General features: G+C 46.7%; 1 protein-coding gene across 2 annotated transcripts in view; it reads right to left on the reverse strand.

Annotated features, from left to right (window-relative positions):
- Nucleotides 1-12,488, reverse strand: part of CFAP221 (cilia and flagella associated protein 221) — a 112,417-nt gene that overhangs the window by 29,106 nt on the left and 70,823 nt on the right. For both annotated transcript variants that reach the window (XM_030327572.1, XM_030327573.1), the window contains exons 13-17: nt 10,698-10,787; nt 8,585-8,683; nt 6,271-6,376; nt 3,055-3,188; nt 375-455 (exon numbers count right to left, since the gene is read on the reverse strand). In XM_030327572.1, coding sequence (XP_030183432.1) covers nt 375-455; nt 3,055-3,188; nt 6,271-6,376; nt 8,585-8,683; nt 10,698-10,787 — 510 coding nt within the window. The remainder of the gene's footprint in view (nt 1-374; nt 456-3,054; nt 3,189-6,270; nt 6,377-8,584; nt 8,684-10,697; nt 10,788-12,488) is intronic.

Here is a 12,488-nt window from a genome sequence, read left to right on the forward strand (position 1 = left end):
TAGAAATACACCGAACACTGGTTAACAAACCAGTGATTTAAAATACTTATATTTTCGAAACCAGAAGTGGCTGTATACCTCAAGAAAGGCTGACTAACTTCTGTTCACTTCACCTTGTGCTTTTTCTTAAAGTTTATAATATATGTAGTTCGGAAAGCTTCACGCACGCGATATATACCATATATCCCCAGGGTAAAGAGAAACCACGTATGTTACACCTCGCACATACCATCAAATGATAGCAGAAGAACACACACGGTATGCTCTAGTGTATCAACTATAAAAGAACAAAACCAGTAATGCAATTCAAATTCAAGAATATTTTGTACACTTCATAAGAAACCCATTAGCTAATCCCGTATGACAGGTCTGACCTGCAGATTGAAGAAAGAGTAACTCTGCTTGATTTGGATTTCCGAAGATTTAATTGGGACTGGTCCAAGGCCATCAGGAGCCTAAAATGAGGAAATTCAAAAGACAAGGACACATAATCAACGCTGGGCGAAAGCGGCTACGCTTCTATTCCTCTACCTCCCGTCACCTTTCCCGTGACCACAGTTGCTACCTGCTGTGTGAGGCATGGAGGCAGTGCTGACCAACCTCCCCTCGTCTCATAGTGTCTGTGATCCTTCTTCCTTTCCTATTGTTGTGGGTGCTGCAATGTGCCACCCAGAATCCCCTTCAGGCTTAACAGACTCAGTCCTCCTACTTCAAGGAGTCCTCTCGACAGAAACAACTCTCAGGGGTCAGCCCTCTTCAGGGGTTGCTTTGGTTGAAGGGAGCTGCCTCTTTCAAGGTCCTGTGCCCCACCCAGGGAGGCCTGCCTACAACCTCAAGTTGAAACAAAGGTATAAATGCCGGGTGGCTTCATGCTGCCCCAGCTTCAGAGCCCCTCATGAGTTCAGCTGAGGCCTCTGCCCAGGAGGGCGGTTCTCCTCTCTCTGTCCTATGCCAGCTCCCGCTGCTTCCCTGCCCCAGGGGCTGATCTCCAAAGCATTACCTTCCTGCATGACGTCTGCCTCCATCACCCAGAGAACCTGGAACACTGCCTGACATACTATGGACATTCGATAAATACTGTACTTCACCCAATCTGAGACACCATCATGAAATGAATCCGATGCAATCTAACATGCCATCCATTGTAAGACATTTCCCAATTTCAAAGATGGTAATAAAAAAGAATTGATGAGATAAAGTATCTGTGGAATGAATTATACAATTCTTTATAAACAGGAGTGCTGAGCACTCTTTCATCAACCCTGAGTGGCAGAGAAGTCTTTGTAGGACTAAGATGCCAGATGGAATGCGTGAGATGGGAACGACTGAAAAATAATGAGGTGCGCCCTACAGCACAGTGATCTCTTCATCCCTCTCACCCTTTGCACCCCATTAATTATTAAGTGTGCTTATTAATGCTTGAAAATCACCGATTTATTATTCCCTAGGAATTCTGTAGTCTGATCTTTTAGGTCATTTAATTATCTAATGCAGGGGTGCCTGGGTGGCTCAGTCGGTTAAGCATCCGACTTCGGCTCAGGTCATGATCTCGCGGTCCGTGAGTTCGAGCCCCTCGTCGGGCTCTGTGCTGACAGCTCAGAGCCTGGAGCCTGCTTCGGATTCTGTGTCTCCCTCTCTCTCTGACCCTCCCTCGTTCATGCTCTGTCTCTGTCTCAAAAATAAATAAACATTAAAAAAAAAATTAAAAAAAATTATCTAATGCAGAAAACACATGGAATTTCTAAAGTCAGTCCTGCAATTCTTGAGTAGATGAACCGGCAATGTGTAAAATACATCGTAGGATGTGAATGGCAAGCTTATTCTTTAAAAGTAAAAAATTAGGGGTGCCTGGGTGGCTCAGTCAGCTGAGCGTCTGACTTCGGCTGAGGTCATGATCTCATGGTTCGTAAGTTTGAGCCCTGCATCGGGCTCTGTGCTGACAGCTCAGAGCCTGGAGCCTGCTTCTGATTCTCTGTCTCCTTCTCTCTCTGCCCCTCCCCTGCTCACGCTCTGTCTCTCCCTCTCTCAAAAATAAATAAACATAAAAAACATTTAAATTTAAAAATAAATAAATAAATAATTTGCCTGTGCACTTTCAACATCAATTTATTAAAAAAAATTTTTTTTAATGTTTATTTTTGAGAGAGACAGAGTGTGAGCAGGGAGGGGCTGCAAGACAGGGAGACACAGAATCCGAAGCAGACTCCAGGCTCTGAGCTGTCAGCACAGAGCCCGACGTGGGGCTCAAACCCACGAATCGTGAGATCATGACCTGGGCCGAAGTTGTCCGCTTAACCAACTGACCCAGATGTCCCTCAGCATCAAATTAAAGATGCCTTTTATTGCTAATGACATGAACTTAGGCTACATTTTATTACCGGCCATATGACCTTGTGTCTCAGTTTCCTCCTCCTCTGTAAAACAGTAAGCCTATCACATAGATTCGTTGAAGATTAAATGAACTGTTACAAGTGAGGCATTTCAGGCACTGCCTGATTCATGGTAAGTGCAATGTAAGAGTCAGCTATTATTTTTATTTTAATGCATCATCATGCCCATAAGGCAAGAAAATGAACTGTCGCACCTCTTTCCAGAGAGAGTGAGAGAGAAGGAGAGAGAGAGAGAAAGACAGAGAGAATTGAGAGTCTCATGGCTTAGAGTGTTAGACCCCGGGGCCACCCGTCCCTGGCTGCCCCATTGCCCATGCAGTGGGGCCCACCTCCCCAGGCCTGGCCTTCTCGGATTCTCCACCTGCCCTTCTGCTCTCAGGCCCGGTTCCCCGGGCTGTCCGGAGGGGTTCTTGCTGGCTTCCAGGCTGGAAACCACCCAGTGCAGATTACCAGGGAGCTCTGCACATGTGTGTTAGGGGCCGGGCAGGCGGCAGTAGATGATCCCTGGCTTCCCACTGGTCACAAGTCCCTGGGCACAGGTGTCCCCTGGGAGCTTCTCAGGGGGAGGTGAAGGGACAGAGACTGAGGTACGGCTTGCCTTGGTATCTGCCCAACAAGCATCTGCTCGTGCCCCGTCCCCACCCCACAGTCCAACAGCACCTACCAACTCGTTGGAGCTCTGAGGAGGACTGTAGGATGGGAAGGCAAAGGGCAGCACTTTCTTGGGTGAGACAAAGAACGAGCTGGAATAATCATCTCGACTGATCTGGGACAGGAGATGTCTGGACGAATTCTTATCTGTGGGTGAGAAACAAAAGAGCACTTTGGGGGAGTTCTTTGGGGAGTTCTTGGTTTTTATGTGAAATTGCCATCTTCAGTTTCTTATTTGCCACCCACCAATTAGTGGATACGTGCTGCATGCCATTGTGGAAAAGAATAGAGGTCTGGGGCGCCTGGGTGGCTCAGTCAGTTAAGCATCTGACTTCTGCTCAGGTCATAATCTCACAGTTAATGAGTTCGAGCCCTGCATCGGGCTCTGTGCTGACAGCTCAGAGCCTGGAGCCTGCTTCTGATTCTGTTTCTCTCTCTTTCCTCTCTGCCCCTCCCTTACTCTCACTCTGTCTCTCTTTCTCTCTTAAAAATAAATAAACATTAAAAAATAAAAATTAAAAAAAATTAAAAAAAAAGAAAAGAATAGAAGTCTATGCATACGGTCCCATTTGTAGTTTTCTTTAGTTCTTTATCTCACCCCTTTTCCAATTTTTAAAAATTTCATTTTTTTACCTCCAAAAAAACTATAATTCCTAACGAAAGGATTGCTAGTGAATATTCTTTGTCCTTGTCAGCAAAGAAAAAGATCATATTAAAAAAAGACATATGAAGGGGCGTTTGGGTGGCTCAGTTGCTTGAGCGTCTGACTTTGGCTCAGGTCATGATCTCACAGTTTGAGAGTTCGAGCCCTGAAATCTGACTCTCTACTGTCATCGTGGAGCCCCCTTCAGATCCTCTGTCCCCCTCTCTCTCTGCTTCTCCCCCACTCATGTTCTCTCTCTCTCTTTCTCAAAAATATATAAACATTAAAAAAAACTAAAAAAAACCCATGAAGACATTTTACATGGGTCCATATATAATTAACAGGTAAACTTTACAATACTTTAAAAAAGGGGTTGTCTGGATGGCTCAGTCAGTTGAGTGTCCAGCTTCGGTTCAGGTCATGATCTAATGGTTCACGAGTTTGGGCCCCAAGTCCAGCTCTGTGCTGACAGCTCAGAGTCTGGAACCTGTTTCGGATTCTGCGTCTCCCTCTCTCTCTGCCCCTCCCACACTGGAGTTCTTGTCTCTCTCTCTCTCTCTCTCAAGAATAAACATTTAAAAAAATTAAAAAACAAAACAAAACAATACTTGAAGAGTTCCTTTATTAGAAACATCCATACCGGACATCAAAATAATATAGGAGGGGAAAAAAGCATAATTAAAAAAAATGTTTTATTTATTTTTGAGAGAGAGAGAGAGAGAGAGAGAGCACATGAGTGGGGAAAGGGGGAGAGAAAGAGGGGGACAAAGGATCCCAAGCAGGCTCTGCGCTGACAGCAGTGAGCCTGATGCGAGACTCAAACTCACGAACTGTGAGATCATGACCTGAGCCAAAGTCTGATGCCCAACTGACTGAGCCACCCAGATGCCCCAAAAACATAATTTCTTTTTAAAGTTTATTTATGTATTTACTTGAGAGAGACAGACAACGCGAGTGGGGGAGGGACAGACAGAGAGGGAGAGAGAGAATTTCAAGCAAGCTCTGCGATGCCAGAGCAGAGTCCGATGTGGGGCTCGAACTCATGAAACCCTGAGATCATGACCTGAGCCCAAACCAAGAGCTGGATGCTTAACTGACTCAGCCACCCAGGTGCCCCAGAAAAAAGCATAATTAAAGTGCAATAAAATGTTATGAAAAACAAAATACCCATCTGGATCTTGAAGGGGAGGAAGAACCGGGGCTTCTCCCTCCCTTGGGGCTATGTGGGTCTCTCCCTGGCTCTGATTTGGGGGCCCTGCCTGCGACAAGTGATGGGATACTGCTGGGGACATGCCCAATGACTGTCGGGTGTGTCCATGGTGAAGGTCTGGACAGGCTGCTTGTCCTCTGCAGGACTCCAAGCCTCACACCTGCTGCCCCCCAAACCACACCCTCCTGTGGTGAAGCCCAGCCCACTGTTTTGTGATAAATGGCAAGTATTTTCTTCCTCTGATAATGGACTCAATAAACAGCACTGGATGAAGAAAAAAAAAAAAAAAAGGATTAAAATGCGATAAAATATTTTGAAAAAGAACACCTATCCAGATCTTGAAGGAGAGGAAGAACAAAGAGCCAGGCTCGGAGGCCTCAGGCTAGGGAGGGCGGGAAGGGTCTGGAAGGACAGGGGCCTGCCCGTGGGTCTGCAAACAAGCCGCAGATGGAGAAAATGGTGACACAGCTTTTGGACTCCCAGAAGCCACTGAGAGCGTGGCTCCAACAGCCCAGTCAACTCGGGTATCCAAGGACTGGAATGCCTTTAAGTAGCAAAGAGGATATGAGATAAAAAGCTTTTTGTGCAAATGGTAGGTTGAGACAGCACCAGATGCAGCCACTCAGTCAGCAAGTAGGAATATGGACTACTCCAGTCTCTCTGATGACCCGACAGAACAGAGGGCACACAAAACAAGAGATTAAACCATGCCCAGCCTTTGCAGACATTACAACTTGACCCGGTCGGTCGGCCTTGCTAACTCTCAGTTGGGCATTTCAACCAAACCTGGTGGGGAAATCTGATTCACGTCCTGGGTAGGCCGAGAGGTGGTCCCCTTAAAAGATGTGCACGTTCAGTTCCCCGGGAGCTGTGACTCCATCACCTTACATGATAAAAGGGACTTTGCAGGTGTGATTGAGTTAAGGATCTTGAGATGCGGAGAGTGTCCTGAGTGATCCAGGCGGGCCCAATGTTGTCACAGGATCCATGTAAGAGGGAGGCAGAAGGGTCACAGTCAGAGGAGATGTCACGACTGAAGCAAGAGGTCAGAGTGGTATGAGGAAAGGGCCTCTGGAAGCTGGAAAGACCAGAACAGACTCTCGGCTGGAACCTCCAGAAGGAGCCAGCACCACTGACACCTTGATTTTAGACTCCTGACCTCCAGCAATGTGCGATAATACATTTATGTTTATTTTCAGCCATTAAGTTTGTGTCGCTTTGTTATGGTGGCCATAAAAAACAAAACAAAACAAAACCCTAATGGATGTGATTTATGAAACTGTTTTACCTCTATGCAGCTGACCTCATTACACAGAAGAATCATGTTCAGAGAACTTATGGCCGAAGCATCGTTGCACCTGACAGCTGTGCTTTACCTGATGTTATTGTCTGTCTTCCTTGGCTGAGCTTTCTGATTATGGTCTCTCTGTCCATGTTATGAATAGCACTCAGCATAATGAGTAACCTCCGATGAACCATGATCTGGAATGAGAAGGGACAGCTTCAGATTATTAAATTGGTACATGCTCATTTTGACGTACGAGTTAATTCATTTTCCCCAACCACGCTAAGGGCTGAGGCCTCGGCTCTAAGTCAGACTTCACAGGGAAAATGGCACGCTGCCCCAGGGTGAGGCCACAGGGACTTCAAGGTCTCGGCGATGTTGACTTGCCTGAATACAAACAAAGACCAAGTTGTCATCTGGCCTTGTCCCACCCAATTTATGAGCCCTGTTTTTCTATTTCCAGAGTGGAAAGAATGACTAGTCCCACATTCCTTCTTTTTAGTGTATCTGAATAATAATTCTCTCCTGCCGTGTTATTTTCAGAGTGGAGGGACCAAATAAATAGACGATTGTGTGGGAACAGGGCTGTGGATTTTGGGCAATGCTAACTGTCTATCACTGTGCTTTGCACCCAGAGCACCTGCTACTGGAGGTGAGTGCTACCTGTGCACAAAGCTGTGGCTGAAAGGACCATTCCTTCCATGATTAATACCCCTTTCCATCCTGTAAAGGACTCTATTTAACAAATAAATAGTACGACGTGCCAGTGCTGTGGCCAGTTCTGTTCAAGGTATTGCAGATACCATGAGATCAAACAATTGTCCTGCCTGCACAGAACTGATGTTCTATGTGTGTGTGTGTGTGTGTGTGTGTGTGTGTGTGCAGAGGTGATAACAATAAACATTTAAATGAATCTAGAGGATAAATACCATGAAGATGATAAAAGAGTAAATGCACAAGGGCATGACCGAGGGACTGGAAAGGGGGTTGGTCTGGCCACTGGTGCAAGAATAATTAGGCAAGACCTCACTGAGGAGGTGAGGCTTGATCTCAGACTTGATGAGGAGGAGAGAATGACCTGGGAAGAGAATTCAGAGCAGAGGAACCAGCGAGTATGAAGATCCTGTTTCAGGAACAAAGGAGACCTATTTAAGGGACAGAGAGAAGTCCAGTGTGGCCTTGGCCTTGACAAAAGTTGTGCACTTCATTCCGATTGCAACGGGAAGGCTCTGGAGGGTTTTACCAGGGGAGAGGTGTCATCACCTTTAAGTTTTGGGAATGCTAGTCTGGCTGCCATGGGGGCACTGGAAGCAGGGAGAGCTGTTGCCCTGGTCCAGGCAGGGGATGATGGGGCTGTGGCCGATCCAGGGAGATGGCAAGAAGTCATCAAACTGGGCGCATATTTGTACATTGAGCTGACAGTCTTGCTGAGGAGTGAGGGAAAGACTGGGCCATCACTTAGAGCAAAGCACATGACTGCTGACAATACTTTTTCACACTAGAGGGCTCACCCCAGAAAGGCCGTGTAGTCCCGCTGCTGGGGAAGCCAGCCTGGCCAGTCTCACTGTTGTTTGCCCATTGTCAACACCTGTGCCCTCGTCCCTTGACAGTTTTGTGCTGCCTCTTTCCACCACTTTCTTCCCCACACTGGAGCATCTTGGGGCCACCTCTGTTCACACATGCAGAGCCCTACAGGGCCCTGGAGGTTGACACACAGGTCACCCATCAGCAGGCTCTTCCTCTCTCCCCCTAGATTGTCATCAGTCCACACTGAAAACACTGCTCGAGGGGCACCTGGGTGGCTCAGTCGGTTGAGGGTTCGACTTCGGTTCAGGTCATGATCTCGCAATCTGTGGGTTTGAGCCCTGCGTCGGGCTCTGTGCTGAGAGCTCGGAGCCTGGAGCCTGCTTTGGATTCTGTTTCCCTCCCTCTGTTCCTCCCTTGCTCACACTCTGTCTCTGTCTCTGTCTCTCAAAAATAAATAAACATTAAAAAAAAAGTGTCCAGAAGAGGTGAATCCATAGAGACAGAAACAGATCAGTGGTTGCCAGGGACTGGGGGATGGAGAGGGGCTCCTAATGGGAACCAGGTTTCTCTTTGAGGTGATAAAAAATGTTCTAAAATTAATTGTTGATTGCCAAATCGTACACCTGAAACTAATAAAACATTGTATGTCAGCTATACTTCAATAAACTTTAAAAAAAAAATGTTCTTGAGTTTGGATGGTGATGGCTGTACCACTCTGTAAATATATTAAAACCCACCAAACTGTCTACTTTACCAAGAGTGAGTTTTATGGTATGTGAATTATCCCTCAATAAAGCTGTTATAAAAAAATTCACTGCTTGATTTCCTTGTGCTGAGGGCTACACGAATTGAAATTTCCGTCTGGTGCTGGGACTCACCTTGCGGGCTGCTTGTTGAAATCGCCTTTGCGCCCTGAACTTGTTGACCCAAGTATTATTAATGAGTGGGTCAAAATTAGGATGCAATTCCTTGATTTTCTGTGAACACAGAACACAGGCACATCTTAGACTTAAAATTCAACTCCAGGCATGAGCATTTAATAAAAACATTAATTTAACTCCAGGCATGAGCATTTAATAAAGACTTCGATCCCAAATCAAATTATTATTTATTTGTTCTGCTACTGAATGAGCATTTATTCAGCACTTTAAGTGTATATAGCAATATAGAGACTTCTTGCAGGGGGTGGGGGCGGCAAACGTGGGATTTGCGATTTGGGTTTTAAGAAATTTACAGTCTAGGGGCGCCTGGGTGGCTCGGTTGGTTAAGCATCCGACTTCGGCTCGGGTCATGATCTCACAGTTGGTGAGTTTGAGCCCTACATTGGGCTCTGTGCTGATGGCTCAGGGCCTGGAGCCTGCTTCGGATTCTGTGTGTCTCTCTCTGTCCGTCTTCTGCTCACGCTGTCTCTCAAAGTAAGTAAATGTTTTTTTTTTTTTCAAAGGAAATTTTAGAGTCTAGAGAAGCTCAGGCAAATACATGCAACCCTGAAGAGGAAGAGGCTTGCAGAGCAATCAGTCCCATGTGGTGGGTGCTGGCACTGCCACATTGAGAGGCGAAGACTCTATGACCCCCCCCAGCCCCCCCCCCCCCGTGCAGAAGGAGGAGTGCTCTGCTCAGCCCCGCCCTCAAGCACCACACAGTGCTTGCATATCGTGGCACAGAGTGTGTAGACTGGGGAGGAATGGGTGTCTGGGGGTCCACTGAGGCCAGCCAGAACCTCAGGCACTGTGGGTTCTTGAGCAGGGAAACGCTATGAAGAAAAAGGCATCAAACGTGAATCAGTCTCAGGGCATCTGGCTGCCTCAGTCGGCAGTGTGTGTGAGACTCCTGATCTCGGGGCTGTGGGTTCGAGCCCCAGGCTGGGTATACAGTGAATTAGTCTCACACTGGCATATGCAGTGGGCTGCAGGGGGCAGGGAGGATGGGCAGATATATGAACGAACAATCCGTTGGAATAGTTGAGGGTAAGACACGAAGGCTTGAGCTCACGTGTGCTTTCGTGGAGGAGCTATGGGCAAGACTTTGTGGCCAGATTAAATGTAGGGAGAAGAAAAGAGGTAAGAAAATTCAGAGGTGGCAAACCCAGGAATAAAAATCGAGAATGATGGGGGTGGGGAACATTAAGAATTGTTTTCATTTTCAAAATTAAAAATCGGGGTTTTAAAAAAATAAATAAAATAAAATAAAAAATAAAATAAAATAAAATAAATAAAAATTGGGGGTTTTAACCAGACACTATCACATGACAGAGGACTCTCAGGGGGAGGGGCCACTGTCCCCTTTTTATGTTTGAGGACACTGAGGCACAGAGGCTAAGAGGGCTTTTCCCTGGTCCCAACTCTGTGGTAGAGCTGGGACCACGACTCTGGCTTCTGGCTTCCTGTCATGCAGGAGGCAAGGAACGAGGCCCTGGGACCCACCTCGAGGACCTGCAGAGGGGCTTGGAGAGCAAAGGGAAACAACAACAAAAAAGATCCAAAAAGGAGAAAGTAGAGAGGCAGAGAAGAGCCAAAGAATTTAAAGCCGTTCATTTCAAGGGTAACATTAATGAATGACTTTTGATGCTTCGCTTGCAAAAACGTAGCAAAAAAAACCACTCTGAAAATGTACGTTAAAATGTAAACGTAAATTAAAAGTTAGCAAGCCTCTCTTAGTGGAAGTGTTTCTATAAAATTATTCAGTGTTTTAAAAATAAGCATTATAGGCCCCTGGGTGGCTCAGTCGGTTGAGCATCTGACTTCGGCTCAGGTCATGATCTCATGGTTCGTGGGTTTGAGCCCCACGTTGGGCTCTGTGCCAACAGCTCAGAGCCTGGAGCCTGCTTCGGATTCTGTGTCTCCCTCGCTCTCTGCCCTTAACCCACTCGCATTCTGTCTCTGTCTCTCTCAAAAATAAATAAACATTTAACAAAAAATTAAATAAATAATAAAAATAAGCATCATAAAGGGCTACCAAAAATTAGGTCCCAAATAAAGGAAAGTTACCTACTTCTTCCAGATTATGAACAACCCGTTTGTGGCTGACTTCTGTCTTGAGGCGCTGAAATTCCTCATCCAAAATGGGATCTCCTCTATCTAGCTGGGTTTTTTAATCAACAAAAATATTAAAATTGAATACAAACGCGCACAACGTTGCATCTCTTTCAAACTGACAGCAACCCATCAAGTGATCGGCCACACCCGCCATGAGGTCTGGCTGGGAGCCTGACAGAAGTTTCAAGTGACCATTATAATTACACTCACTGTTTCAACATAGGGGTTGGTTACAGACGCACGGACCCAGCACTTTGTTTTCGTTACCAGGGGACAGTGGCTCTGGCAATCATTTCCAAGACATTTAAAATTCACAGAAAGGATTTTAGAAAACCGTGTAACTACGGGAGTGCAGAGATTTCATTTAAAAGAAATTTAATGTCTCAGTAAAGTTTCAAGCTCTTCAGAGTGGATTATCTCAGCATCAGGTTCAACAAAGGCCCCATAATCCCTCCCCCTCTCCTGGGCGGTGCAGGTGGATGGGGATCTGCCCCTTCCCTGGAGGAAGTGTCCCCCCAGGCTGCTCCCCTCCCTCACCTCCTGCTTCCCCTGAACCAGGAGCCCCGGGACACTGGGACACTCCCGGGAAGGCTGGCTGGCTGGGCTGGGATTGATATCCCCACATATACCTGCTTTCGGGGAAAAGGGGACTGTGCACATTGCAAAAACTTACTGGTTTTTACCTGTGGTTTTTATTATTTAAGTGACTTCTAAATCTAGCTTGCTTTGTGCATACGCTGTTTGCAATCATTTAAAAAAATTTATTTTTAAATATTTATTTTTGAGAGAGTGAGACAGCGTGTGAGTGGGGCAGGGGCAGAGAGAGAGGGAGACACAGAATCCGAGGCAGGCTCCAGGCCTCTGAGCTGTCAGCACAGAGCCCGACGCGGGGCTCGAACTCACAGTCCGAGAGGTGATGACCTGAGCCGAAGTCAGATGCTTAACTGACTGAACCACCCGGACGCCCCTGTTTGCAATCATTTCCAAAGACCTAACTGAAAGAAAGGTACTCTGATCACCACACTAACATGAGAAACAAGAGAACTGTATTATTGTCACCAGAGGGTAAGCTGTGCAGCTCTGATGTGCACGTATCTGGGAGCTGACTGTGGATCTTAGCTTCAAAATACAGATTTTGTGGGGGAGACACCAGACCTTCACCATGACTAAAAATAAAATAAAATAAAATAAAATAAAATAAGCACCTTAAAGAAGGGAATGGCGAATAGGTTGGTAGCCAGAAGAGAGAGGAGGGTGATGTATTAAACGTTTATCAAGACTCGACTTATTTCCAATGCGCATTTTGGAATTCACTATCATTGATCATCTCCCGAGGAAAAGCCCATCATCCTGCTATAATGCCTACTCCCTCCGCTCCCTCCACAGCCCCCTCCAGCTCTCTTTCATTCGCCTTTCTGCCACCTGCCTTGGGCCTCCAGGTGTTCCTTGCCACTGGGTCACCTGCCAGGATTCGGCTGCCAGATGAAATCTCCCGGACACAACAGAGTAGGGTCTCTGCAACAGTCCACCTGCACTGGGGCTCAGGGTCCTGGTGGGTGTTGTTAAGGGTGTGACGGCTCCTTTCCTGCTCTACTCGGGCACCTTTGCGGACGCTCACTACTCTCTGCAGGCCTCTCTCCAGCCCCTGCTCACAGCTGTCTCTGCTTCCTGGACCAGAGAAGCCTTTTCTTCTGGGATTGCTCTTTTCTCTCCGTGTACAAACACGCCCGAGTCTGCCAACTCAGAA

Source organism: Lynx canadensis, chromosome C1 (genome assembly GCF_007474595.2).
Source record: "Lynx canadensis isolate LIC74 chromosome C1, mLynCan4.pri.v2, whole genome shotgun sequence".
NCBI lineage: Eukaryota > Metazoa > Chordata > Mammalia > Carnivora > Felidae > Lynx > Lynx canadensis.